Genomic DNA, 14,040 nt, shown 5'->3' on the forward strand with positions numbered 1-14,040 from the left:
CAAGCAAATTCGTTACGGATCGCACAGTAAATGACTTTATTAAAATGTATGACTTATTAAGTGTATAACTTTTCAGGCTATAATACCTCCGTAATTTGGAACTGCATGCAATCTCTTGGAAAGCTAGAGAAACAAAATCAGATCATTCTAAATTGAATTCTTAAACACCATGACATAGTAGGCAACGAGAAGGCGAATAGATTCGTCAAACTGAGATCCGAAATGGAGTCAGACGACTCAATTGTAGATACTTTTTATCACAGGCAGAAACATCATCAAGGATTACTTAGTAGAGCTGCTATCTTTATCTCAAGGCAGAAGCGGAAAGTCACGGAGGAACGCTTTCGATCTAAATGACATAGAGAGCTGCCTTTATCATTACCCACCTCTCTTATTACTACTACTATTAAAATCACAATTCGATATAATTAAATACCATCTTACGAGTTTTAATTAAAAAAATTTAATTATTAAATATTTACAAATATATATAATTAATAATAGACAAAAAGCTTTGCTCTATTTATTAATAAAATAAAAATTTTGTGAAAAAAGAAAAAAATTCAAAGAAGACTTGCTGCATCTAGGATTACAATTTTAAGGCACTTATGGTACAGATGACCCTGAGATTGAACGTCACGCATCTTAATTACGTACGTCTGGCAAGTTATTGTTAAAATAAATTGCACAATCAATCAAAAATTATATAAATTACGAAAATTGACTTGAAAATTATAACTAAATCTTAATTCTGATTAAAATGTAAATATATAAAAACTATATAAACAATCTTTATTATTTTTTCTATTTCAGTTTTTCATTGATATCCACTAGTCCGTTGTTATCATTCTGCTCTTCATGGCTAATGTCTTCATCTTCGTTTTCTTCGTCTTCTTCGTTTCCTTCGTCTTCATTATCTTCTGAAGAATCGAACCATGTTTGCGACGATAAATCATCTAATCTCAAAATTTTCCACTCGTCCAATTTTCGACAATCTGCATAACACACACATATCTATATACATACATAATACAGATGTTTTATTTTACATAATTTATTATTATACATAAAAAAATTGAGAAATTCTGGAAAAAAGAAATTATGAAGCTCCCAGAAAGTTGGAGCAAAGAATTGAGTTTCTAATCAGATATATATATCCAAATCCAGGATATATCATTATGGATGACATATCATATTCTTTTTTTTTATTAATTTCATAAACATTTCTAAAATTTTAAAGAAGTTGTTAGTTGAGACTGAACAATTTTAAGAGCAAATTTTAACTTCCTAAATATCATAGCTAGCAAATTTTGTAAAAAAATACAGAATTGATTAGAAAATGTAGCATAGCCAAAATATTTTCTCAGGCAAGAATAAAATATAGAATAAAATTTTTTAAAACGTTTCATTTTCGAAAAAATTGGAATTTATATTTATGCTCCTTTAAATTTAAATGATCTCTGAAAATAATCTCTTATACCATGTATCTTCTACATACTTATACATTATCAAATTTATTTCAATAATGGTTATTAAAAACTATGTACAAGAAAAAATATATACTTAATAAATATATTAGTTGCATTAAAAAATTAAAATATGATACTTAATAATTTTTTAGTGTCAAATTATTTAAAACTATTTAAATAAAATATTGTATATTTTAATTTTTATGTATTAATAATCATTATTGTGTAAACTTCTTTGATATATGATATAAAAGATAAAACTTCATTTCAAGTTTGAAAAAGTAAAGCTATGTTATTAATTTTTCAAAATCAATTTTTTTGAAAATAAAACTATGTATAAAAAAAATGTATTTTACATTTTCGATTTGCATTTTTTGAATCTATAAATAAAATACTATGTAAATATAACATATATACATGTAATAAATATAATACACATATTCATCATGCAAAAATACACGCACACGCGCGCACGCACATACACACACGTACACGCGCCACGCACACAACCGACACGCATGCGCGCACGCACCACACACAACACATATACATATACATACATATGTAATATATATCATTAATAACATACCCAGGCTGTAGAAATCGCAAAGAGTATATTGTCGATCATCTTTTTCCACCAAGCCGCCATATAAATACAAAACATTGTGTTTCATCACCATTCCGACATTCATCCGCGGAGATGGAAAAAATTGTTCCCTCCCGTCATTTGCCATTGCCGAAGAAGATTGATGGAGGAATGATGAAGTTGGTACTGTTGAGCCTATTACCATCTACACATCAAAAAGCCTACTAAATTTCTTTTTTAAGATTTTTTTAAAGTAATTTGAAATCAATTCTTACTTATAAGGAAGAGATTAATACTATATCCTCAATTAATCATTGTTTTATTCTCACTAATTTTGATAGACTTTCGATAGATTATAGGGCAAGATTAAAAATAAAAAATACGTATTTTTTTATATGTGCGTTTTTGTACACTGAGTTGAAATTATCTATTTCAAAACTATTTTAATACATTTTGAATTGAATATCATGGAATTCACCATGATTTCACCTATATTTTTGCAATAGATTATTACCTATATTTGATGCAATAAACTTTGCTATGTATCTGCTATCACGACGTAATAGTAAGCAATGCTCGATTTTTGCTGTAATTTCACTATCATACTATATTGGCAAGCTGCCAGAAATTAAACTTAATGAGAACACAGCACATTAGAATTTGTTACAAAATCATGATTGAATTTGCTGTCACATTACTAATGCTAGCATTTTGCTTTCTGAGTACTTGATTCAAAAGTAGAATTTTGCTAGGAATTTTGCTAGAAATTTCTGTTTGTATTTATAAATACGCCATGCCTTAATATATATCAAAGTAACATGTTTCAGTAATGCATTTATAACATTAAATTATAAATTGTTGAAAATGTCATTCTTTCTGCCTCATATGAAGAATTAAAAGCCAATTTAAAAAAGTGTGATTGTTTATAATTAATTGTTATTAATTGTTTACAAATTGTATTGATTGTTATTAATTGTTTACAAATACGAACATAAAATAGTTGTCCCAATAAAATGTAACACTGTTTAATATATTTATATATATATTTTATGTACATGTGTAAAAAAGGAAAAAAACATACCGTAAATATTCCGTCGTCGTCTACAGTAATTGTAGGTTGTATAGAATTTGGAGATTTTTCCGATATTTCTTGGTCAAAATTATTACTCTGTTCTAATTCTTCATTTACTTCTTCTTTTTTTTTCCTTCGTCGTCCTTTGTCAGTGTCAGTGATATTCGTCGCTTTTTTCTCAGTTAATGTTACGGCACGCCAGTGTAAGTTTTCCAGATCCAAAGCAAATAGATCGTTATAAAATGTTCCACACATATTTTCATCATCATCATCATCATCGTCATCATTATTATTGTCATAAACACCACCGAACATGAAGGCCTGATTCGCATGTTGGATTAATGTAGCAGAAGCGCCACATCTTGGAGTTACTCGAATCCCAGTTTGTTTTACGCAAATCCACTTGTATTTAGTTGAGTCGTTTTTGTCCGTTTGAGTTAGGAGAAACATATCGGCGAGAATGCAACCCCGATCCATGTCTTTTTTTATTTTTTCCTTTCTATAGCCTCCGTATACGACAAGTTTATTGTCGACAGTCGGCAAAAATATACAGCCGGATCGAGGAGCAGGTGCAATACCTTAAGAAAATTTCAACTAACACTATATAATAATCAACAAGCATCAAGTATTTGCTTAATAATTGTTAAATAAATTTTACTAATTTAATAATTAGTAATTAATAGTATAAATAAAATATACATTAAAGTAATAATTTTGTTTATACATTTTTTAAATAAATATGCAAAATTAGAGCTTTTTTTTATTTTTTCTAAAAAATAATACTATAACTGCAGAATCATATCAATGTATATCATTTTCAATTATTAACAAATTATTAAATTAATTTCGCATTGATTGTAAATGGACACATAATATATCAAGAAATATTTATATTAAAAATTATTTTAAGAATATTTGAATAATTATTGACTTTTTCAACCTCATATACCTGAAGTATATATCTGAATATTTGTTATTAAATATTTGATATTCTTTCATAATATTCAATCATTGATAATTCTTTCAAAATTCGGAGTAAAATATTGGAATGAAATATTTCATTAAAAAAATTTTAATATGATCTTTACATCTCAATAAAAAAAAAACAGGATAGCAAAAAATTGATTAGTGTATTGTACCGTCCTTTTTGATGCTATATAATTTTTGTTTGAAATGGTTTTTCATAGAATAAAATGATTTAAGCTGCATTGGGAAGTAACGCGTTACCTGTAACGTCGAACCTATTGGAAACTCTTTTTGGTATCTTATTTCTTTCTACTTTGTAAGACAAATAGCACATATAAAATAATGTTTAAACATTTTTCGTGTTTAATATAAATTTTTAATATTTTAGTGTTTATTTTAATTTTGTATTAAAAAAATTGTATGTAAAATTTTTTGTATTGTATATAAAAAAATAACAAAAATTGTAACAACCCGTTACTTTTTCAGTAACGGTAATAGTAACGAGTTACTTTTTAAAATTGGTGGTGAACAACGATACTTTTATAAAATAGCTTTCTCAATTCTCGATTTAAAGCAGACAAGTTAGATTATTCACTCTGTATTTTGTTATCTAAAAATTATTGTTATATAAAACTATTTCTTTAAATATGATATTAATTGAATATTTAATTCAATTTGAATAAACATATTTTCCGTAAAAAAACGTATTCGTTAGATTATTTGCTGTTTATTAGCTTACCAGTGGGCTCGATTTTCCGCCAGGTATAAGTCTCCAGATTGAAAATGTGTACATCATTAAAGTATTTATAATCGTGCCGCAAATTATCATAGAATCCGCCAAATACTATAAGTTGTTTCTTTACATATATCATCCTATGTCCACTTCTGGCTGATGGACAGTTTGCAGCTCTATAATCATCAATATATACAGAATGATCTATTTTAATCGATTTAGTATCTAGTGTAAATAATATAATTTAAAAATAAAGCATTTTTGTGAAAAATATTTTAGACAAAAGTTATTTTGTTTCGAGAAAAATACATATATACAGGATGTCTCTAAACTGGCGATAAATATTTTAATCACAAATTCTTTGTAATTAAAATATTTATCGCCAGTTTAGAGACATCCTGTATATATGTATTTTTCTCGAAACAAAATAACTTTTGTCTAAAATATTTTTCACAAAAATGCTTTATTTTAAGACAATATTTTAAGACAAAAATTCTAAAACGAAAATGTCGAGATTATAGTAATTTTCAAATAGAAAAAATTTAAAGATCACGAATGATAGAGTTAGAATTGCGCGCGCTCAGGCATGATAAAATAGCCAGTGGTAAGGTACTTTCATGAATCGAATGCCTTTGACAATAATAAAGTTATTGTAAAAATATTCAAGATTTTCATTAAGAATTTACTTCTTTATCTGTGAATTATAAGAATCATAATTTTAAAATATTTTTAATAGTTTAATATACCGATAAAAAAAATTTTTTTAATTATGTCGATAAACGTTAAAATTAAAACTTTTCAAGCTTTAAAATGCTTTATTAATTTTTTAGACAACAATCTACGATTATTGTTCGCTGAATATGGACATAATTTCTCAAAAAGATTAGTTTCAAAATCGTAATTTGGTCAAAATCCGAATGTTTATTGAAATAATAAACAGAAATGTATGTGATGAAGATTGATACCAGATACACTTATAGCAATCTATCCACGGCAGGGGCACTGATGTCTCTATGTAGAATATTTACACATTTTTTCAACCCAACAAATGATTGCTAAAAAAACAATATTTGTGAATTTAAAAAATGTGCAAAATACGAATAGCTAAGAATTGTAGAAAAATTTTTAAAAAAGTATTGTAAAAAATAAAAGTTTTGTAGACAAAATGTAATTTATAAAACTTGACTTAAATTTTTTTATTGAGCAACAAAGTCGAAAATGCATAATTTTAAGGAATAAAACAATGTGTTCTTTTTTAAAGCACAGAATAAAATAAAAAATTTTTTTAAGTTATTGATAGCTATTGATAGCTTGAAGTTACAATTTCAAGCTTCAAAATGCTTCTTTAATTTTTTGTCTACAATAATTTTTCGCTGAGTTTCAGCGATTTGAAAATAGCGTATAAAAAATATTCTCTACTTTTTGAGTAATGTATTTTGTAATAAATGTGTGCAGTTGAAAAATATTATATTTTGATTTCTTTTTTTAGAATTGTTTTGAAAATATTTGACATTTAAAAAATGGTTATAATTCAAAATTTTTAAATAACTTGAATAACTTTTCAAAAAATAAAATTGTTACGTGAAATTATACATACGTGATTTTTTCCCATTTTTTTTCGGCGAATCGAAATACCCATAAGTCACGGTAATGATAGAACTGCGATTCACTCGGACTAGTGAATTCACCGCCGAATACCCATAATTCACCAGTGCCATTTGCAGTCGTAGCCACCGTCTGATGACCGCATCGCGGTGGTGGTGCTCCAGGTGCTTTTATCAATGTCCATTCTTGTTTATTTATATTATAGGAAAACATATCGCCATATACAAAAGTCTAAGAAAAAAGAAATAAATATGATTAAGCCATGTTATTTTTGGATTTTGTTTTATTAAATACAGATTTTTTTTATTGTTAGATCTCTTAATCTTTTAATTTTATCATTGAATTCTACTCCTCCACCAAAAAAATGGAAAATAAAGAATTTCATTAATTTTTTAAAAAATTGATCTTATGTATATAATATATGGTGTCATGATCTTGAATATTAAGGACGACTTTTCATTTTAATGACTGAAGTATGTGACAAAGGTCGAGGTTCTTACAACGTTAACAATATTTTAAAAATTTCAGTTGTTGCTAGTTATTTATCACAAACAAATTTATTATAAACAAATATTAAACTATGTCTAATGTTAAATTTTTTGTTATCAACATATGTGTATCAACATATAAATTTCCTCTAAATTTTATTGTAATAAATTTTCAATTGTTAATAATTTTGGTAAACCTTGATATTAGCGTCGACCAATTTCAATGACATGTTATCAAAGACATGACTCTAAATAATTTGCAAAAAATTTTAATAAAAGTCGCTGGTTGTTTATTATGAAGTTATTAACAATAGTGAAAATAGTGACCTTTCTTTTTTTGTTTTCTGCCAGTGAAATATTTACAAAATCCCCCAAAATCTAAAATTCCCCACAATATGAATGATTTCCAATAAAAATATGTTATTATTATAAATTATCTCGTAAATCATAAACATTCCAATGCGTAATTTAAATATATTACAACAATTTCAATTTTTTATATCATATTAAAATTATAATTAGGTCCAAGCGTGCCATAGAAGGCTCTTGAATGACAACGAACATGTCAACATGGTATGTATAATAAAAATATTAATCTTTCGCATGCTGTTAATCTTTCATTCTTATAGATGAACTGTAAATCGATTGGCCATCACATCATTTCTTGTCGCATAATGTGTTGACGCACTTTGTGTACAAGAGTTTTAAGATCACTGTTAATATTCAATTTTACCAATTTTTTAAATATAATATGTACCTGCCGACCATCATGAAATTCGCCGCCAAGCATAATAAGTTCGTTCTTAAAGGGATGCGCCGTCAAAGTGAAGTTGACTCGTCTGGATGGCGGATTTACTACCATTTCTTTCACGCGTTGTCTACGAGCTTCCTCTTTCTCAATCTCAGCAATGACTTTTTCTATATCCTCCTACAAATAAATAAAATATAATAATGTATAATAAAAGATGAAAATCATGCAACTTGAAAATATAGAAAATGCAAATTTTACAATATGACATATTAAAATTGTAATATTAATAATAATTTATAGATAGCTGCATTACGTAAAAAGTTATAGAACTATGTAAGCTTTCCAGAGCAAGTAACATAGGCACAATGTTACACAATCAACTATCAATTAAAATAATAATAAAATAAAATAAATTAAAATAATCTTTAAAAACTTTAAAAAATTCGCTATTTGATAGTCAATTGTGTAATATATGTATATGTCTCTATTGTGTTTTCTTTTGTTGGTAGGTAAAATATATTTTTATAAATATAATTTCAAAATATATTTTTATAAAATATATTTTTCATACATTTTTATAAACTTTGTTTCACAGAAAAAGCAAGTAGTGTTATAAACTTATATAGAATTATATAGTTACAATTACAATAATATACAAAACTTTTTATACAAAATAATCTCCTTCCTTTTTATACAAAATACTATCTCCTTTCTTTTTATTAAACAAGATACATAAATTATCTATTATCATGATTATAATATCCTAATTTTCAAAATTGATATTGATTTTTATTCTACAAAATTCAAATCACTATATTCTATCAGTGCAACAGATTTCCACCAACATCCAGTGTCTGTTCTTAGCCCATTTTAGCTTTCTTGTTAAAATAATATGCAGATTGAAATTAAAATATGCAACAGCTATTGTTTATATTGTTTAAATAATGCATTCATTTTAATAATGCTTACACATGCTTAATAATGCTTACTAATTTTATTATAAATGAATATTATATATTCCTGTATAACATTAATGTATGATTTCCTAATTTTAAGAACGTCAGTTTCAGCACTTACAATTAATTAATATTTTATATTTTAATTAATATTTTTATATCGAGTGATAATTTTGCTTTTCAAAATTTTGATTTTGAAATAAACTAAAAAAACATCAAATAAATATATTTTCATTACAATTTAAACATTCAAACTACACATTTTTCAAATCTTATATACGTATAAAATCATGAATTAAAAGAACGAATATCTTCGTTAAATATTATAATGCTAAAATTTTTCTTAAGATTAACCATTTATTTCATTATTTTTTCTTTATATAAGATAAAAAAAAAGAAAATCTAACCTCACCAAGCGCCGTTAATTCCTTCTTCTGCTTAGCATTAAGTTTCTTCTCAGTTTTCAGCGCAGTTTTTACACTGCCGCTTATTTTATTTTTATTTTTGTTCTTGTCTTTTTTTCCCATATTTATTTTTTGTGCTGCAAAATCGAACAAATAATAAATAGAGAAAATCTTTATAAATACAATAGCCGAAATAGCCAAATTAGCATCACCAATTTCACCAAAACCGGTTAAAAATCGGTGATTAAAAATTAGCAGGGTGGTTAACTGAAATTAGAATCCCTCCCTCTAATAGCGCTTTTCATTGGCAGAACCAGAGAGAAGCCTGAGGGTGCAAACCCATGTAGCGGAATAGCATAACGCGGAACGAGAGCGGAACCAATCATGAGCGTTCCGCAATTTTTGCTATTTAGTGGATTCTAAATCTCTACATCCCCATGAAGCGTATCGCGGACCAATTCGCAACCAATCACAAGTCATTATTTCAAAAGGGCTAAAACGCGTTGAAACTTATTTAATTTATTTAACATTTTTAATCAATATTTCCAATAAGAACGCATTTATTTCAATATTTATGTACATGATGATAAAAAATGATTGATAAAATCAATATTTAAAAGTCATTTTAAAGATATTCTGTCCGTTCTGCTTGCGCTCATTCTGCTCCATGGGGATGTAGGGATTTGAAATCCATATAACAAATAGTACGGAACTGAGTATGTATATACACATATACTTTATTAAATTTATGGCAGCGTAGGCGTAGACGCCGTAGACCAACGTAGTCAGTGCACAAAAGTTAATAAAGTTAATATTGCTCATGTTGTTCATGTTACTCATATTGCCATTCGAGGTTAGCTTTTACGGGTATGTATATAGATATAGATGTATATATAGAGATGTGTATATGACGTTACGCGATCTGCGAAGATCCTCCGTTAAGAAGTACTGAAAACAGAACAAAAGTGCGGAACGCTCGTGATTGATTCCGCTCTCGTTCCGCGTTATACTATTCCGCTGCATGAGTTCGCACCCTGAGAGCGACCATTCCGGCGTTTTTCGTACGATAGCTCTCGGTCCCGTACAGCAGCGCCTCTATGTCCATTTTTTTCTATTATTATTGATTATCAAACAATATTTAATTGCATGTATAATTTTAATTATAATTTAAACACATATATATTCACACACACACACATATACATGTAGGTGTGATGTCTTATCCTTGCGTATATATATATATATATATATACGCAAGTATAAAATTTGCAAAAAGTGCTTATTAGCCTTGTTGCGTTACTGCTTTCTGTAATGAGAGGCCAAAAAGCATTTTCAGTTTCAACCCGTATTTCGGCCGTAAAGCGATACGCTAGAGAAACAAGGATAGCATACGATTATTGCTCCTTATCTTATGTTATCTCATCCCAACAATTGCATCCGTGTGCTCTGCTCAATACGTTGATCATGTGCTTTCAAGGACGCTACATCATACGCAATGAAAGAGAGACGAAGACGGCGCAATCATCTCTCTTTGTGTAGCGATCAGTACTACCACTATCGACAATATCGAAAAGTGGATGTAGCACTGACATGAACCAAAATTGAAAAGTGGACGTAGCACGAAAGGAAGGAGCGACAATTACATGCTGTCCTTGTTTCTTTATCGCTTTACGGCCAAGATAAGCGGGGAGCACACACTTTTGCATAAGCGCATAATTATAAGCATAAAAAAATTGATTGGTTCATTTCCTTATGTATATATTTGTGGACTGTAACGTCCTGCCAATTTTAAAAACTATATTTTAGCTAGTAATTAAGTACCGCTTTTATCCCTGCAAAATACCTATGGAATAATTATGTAATCCATTTGCTTTTATTTTAATTGTTAACTAATTTCATTAATCGCTTATCATTCTAGTTCCATATGGTTATTTAGCCTAAAACCTGAATATATTTTAATCCTTTTAGTAATAATAATCGATGGCGCAAGGAATTGAGAATTCCTTGGATTGACGAATCAGGAAGCATTATTTAGAACTAGCTAGTTGTACAGCAGTGACTTTCTAGAACTAACCTGCTGATTACTTTAAGAACGAACTTGCGAGCGAGTTTCATACTCGATAATATCGATACTAATATCTAACTTTTAAGATTTTAATATTTAATCATACAGACAAATATATATATAATAATTACTCACTCTTAAATTGAGGAGTAAATGCTCCGTACTTTATGGAATCATAAAACGTATATAATAATAATTTGTTGACTATAATTTGTTAAATATTTATAATTATTTTATCCAAAACATCACATATAAAACTTTCAATACTATATCCAATACAATTATACTTTATAAATAATTAAAATCATATTAATTAAAACAGGTTATTATATAATGCGCGAATGCTTCCATAAAGAAATGATTTTAATAAAATTAATATGCTTTATTGTAGTATCGATCAAGCGACCATAAATATAAATTTAAGAGGCTTATATTCTATGGAATCATAAATTATATATATATTACATATAATACATATAAGTTATCTAAAATATCTATATTTTTAATAAACTATAGAATGCCATAACTTTATTTAAATTGCCAACTTATTATCAGAACTGAAATAAATAGAACAAATGATTCCATAAATTAATAAGCATAAATATTAACCATATTATTAAGGATTTTATATTATAAAATATTAACTAAGCTTAAGAAGAGAATGCGCATAAGAGGCCTCATGTTAGTGAAACCTGATATTGCGAGCGATAAGTAGATATTGCGAGTCGAACGGACATGCGACGGCTACGACCACGAGCGCCGAAACTCAATAGTCAGATAAACATATCGATCGACAATTCTCAGAAGAATTGTTGTTAAAAATCTTTCTTCTCAGAAGTCCTTCACTGAATCATTCTAAGAATCTTCCAGAGCGCGACGCGTGTGCTGCGCACGGCCCGAAGACCCTTTGTTTCGACAGTATATAAGCCGGCGATTTCGAACCTTCGGGGCAGTCAAATCGGGCAGTCAAATCGGGGCAGTCAATTCAGCATTACATTGAGATCATTCAGCATTACGTTCATTGCAGTCAATTCAGAGCTCTTCAAGCATTCGAATCATTTATTCTTAGCTAACATTATTCATTATTAATTCCTTACTATTTCGTATAAGTATTCGCTCCGTATTATTCGTTCATTGTTCGCGTACTATTCATTATTCCATTTCGATTAATATAACTGTCGATTCAGTGTTAAGCTGTGTAAAACTAAAGAAATAATAAAAAACTTTGTGCATACATCTGTGTACTTTTATCCGGCCTACTTCATCCACGACCGAGGTCTTAAAGGACGAGAGAAGGGCTTAACAAGGTACGACCAGAACTTGAACAGAAGGAAAGATTTTTCTGCCACATCACGGTAAGTACTTACAATTACTATAAATCCCATCTTTCCATAAATATTAGAAACTTTATTTGAATTAACTGATAACCCCTAATATCAATTAATTATCTTTTCATCCTCTAAATAATAAGAAATCCTCTGTCAAGCATTAGCATGTGGCTGACAGTTTCCAGTCAATCAACTTTAATCTATTATCCTACTATTATTTAAAACACACCCTTAATATCAATACTAAGTAAGATTTATAAATTCCATGCAAAATATATACTACTGTTGTCATTTGAACTAGACTTAATCTTGCAACACCTTGCTCTTTTTCCCGAAAATCCATCGTTGCCGAGCGCTTATGGTGCCCCTGGCGACTCCCTCCTTTCTTCCTAAATTCTGAATATAATCCTTAAACCTCGTTGCCGAGCGCTTATGGTGCCCCTGGCGACTCCCTTTTTCCTAAATTTTGACCTCGTTGCCGGCGCTTATGGTGCCCCTGGCGACTCCCTTTTTCCTAAATTTTGACCTCGTTGCCGAGCGCTTATGGTGCCCCTGGTGACTTCCTCCTTTCTTCTTGAATTCTTTATATAACCCTTAAACCTAGTTGCCGAGCGCTGATCGAGGTGCCCTGGCGGCGTTTCCTATCAATTTAAAAATCTCCCACAAGAAATGACAACAGGAGATTAAATTATAATCAAATTTATTATCTAATTTTCTGAACACAACCCAACCCTTGAACCTAGTTGCCGAGCGCTAATTACGGTGCCCTGGCGACATTCGACCTCTTTTCTAAACCTTCCCTTTCTATCAGAAATTTAGAGTCATAATATAATCAAGTATTGATATTAAATAAAAGACCTTATCCTTTAGACAATTCTCATAATAAATTAATTCGATCTAACTAACTCTCAATTATTTAGTGTCCACAATTTGTTAACTATCCTTAATTTCTATCATAATGTTCCTTTTCAAATCTTAATTCTCTAACTCTTACGGTTTCTAATTAATATATATATATCTTAAGTAACAAGCCCCTTGCATATGGTGAACCCGCAATACAAGCGGACTTGCCGCTAAAACGCAACCATAATCGATATCTTTCTTTTATTATAATATTAAAATTCTATTCTTTAAATCTGATTAACCTTCGAATTACGTATACCTAGTTGCGTCCATATCCTTAAAATACCTAGTGAAACCTCCTAGTAACCAAATAGTTCCGCGCCTACATCATTCCCCTAGATCCACTAGATTAGTCCTAGCTCTCGGCGTCCCTGGGGTATAGCCGGTGGAAGCAGGTTGCCCTATAAAAGTAGAGAGCAGTCTTTTTCTCACTAATTGAGGTATAGAGAGAGAAAGAGCGTCGCTGAGACGTAACAATATTATCTCATCCCAACCAATGTTCCGATCAGAGACCGGCTGTACGCGCAAATACGGCATCAGTAAAGTATCTCGTAAGATAAAAACAGATAAAAAGAAGCTATTACTCGATTATATTTAAAATATTAAAAAAAATTTTTTTTAATGTATTAAAAAATAAAATATATACATATATTTTATATAAATATACATTGTAATTAATTAAACATATAAAAATTTTACCTTATTTATATCATT

The 14,040-nt window shown here is 28.9% G+C and overlaps 1 protein-coding gene across 3 annotated transcripts; it reads right to left on the reverse strand.

Moving 5' to 3' along the window:
- Window positions 1–773: 773 nt before the first annotated feature.
- On the reverse strand, window positions 774–10,077 carry LOC126850134 (kelch domain-containing protein 4-like). Of its 3 annotated transcripts, none has more exons than XM_050592836.1 (8): window positions 10,064–10,077; window positions 9,034–9,167; window positions 7,677–7,847; window positions 6,424–6,662; window positions 4,833–5,002; window positions 3,137–3,705; window positions 2,059–2,260; window positions 774–995 (listed from the first exon to the last, which is right to left on the reverse strand). In XM_050592836.1, exons 2-8 carry the CDS (start codon window positions 9,151–9,153, stop codon window positions 805–807), a joined length of 1,662 nt encoding a protein of 553 aa, XP_050448793.1. In that variant the 5' UTR covers window positions 9,154–9,167; window positions 10,064–10,077; the 3' UTR covers window positions 774–804. The 3 variants fall into 3 exon arrangements, with proteins under 3 accessions (XP_050448793.1, XP_050448791.1, XP_050448792.1); XM_050592834.1 differs by having other exon boundaries at window positions 9,948–10,074; XM_050592835.1 differs by lacking the exon at window positions 10,064–10,077 and having other exon boundaries at window positions 774–1,014.
- Window positions 10,078–14,040: the final 3,963 nt, after the last annotated feature.

Source organism: Cataglyphis hispanica, chromosome 5 (assembly GCF_021464435.1).
Source record: "Cataglyphis hispanica isolate Lineage 1 chromosome 5, ULB_Chis1_1.0, whole genome shotgun sequence".
Taxonomy (NCBI): Eukaryota; Metazoa; Arthropoda; class Insecta; order Hymenoptera; family Formicidae; genus Cataglyphis; species Cataglyphis hispanica.

Bases quoted from the DNA above. Each gene is read 5' to 3' on its own strand.
- LOC126850134 (XM_050592834.1), bottom strand. From the start codon at position 10,053: ATGCAGCGGAATAGTATAACGCGGAACGAGAGCGGAATCAATCACGAG. The intron at 9,168-9,947 runs GTAACGTCATAT...TCGATTTTGCAG, and splicing joins GGAGGATCTTCGCAGATCGC to CACAAAAAATAAATATGGGA. The intron at 5,003-6,423 runs GTATGTATAATT...TGATGATTATAG, and splicing joins AAAAAATGGGAAAAAATCAC to AGCTGCAAACTGTCCATCAG.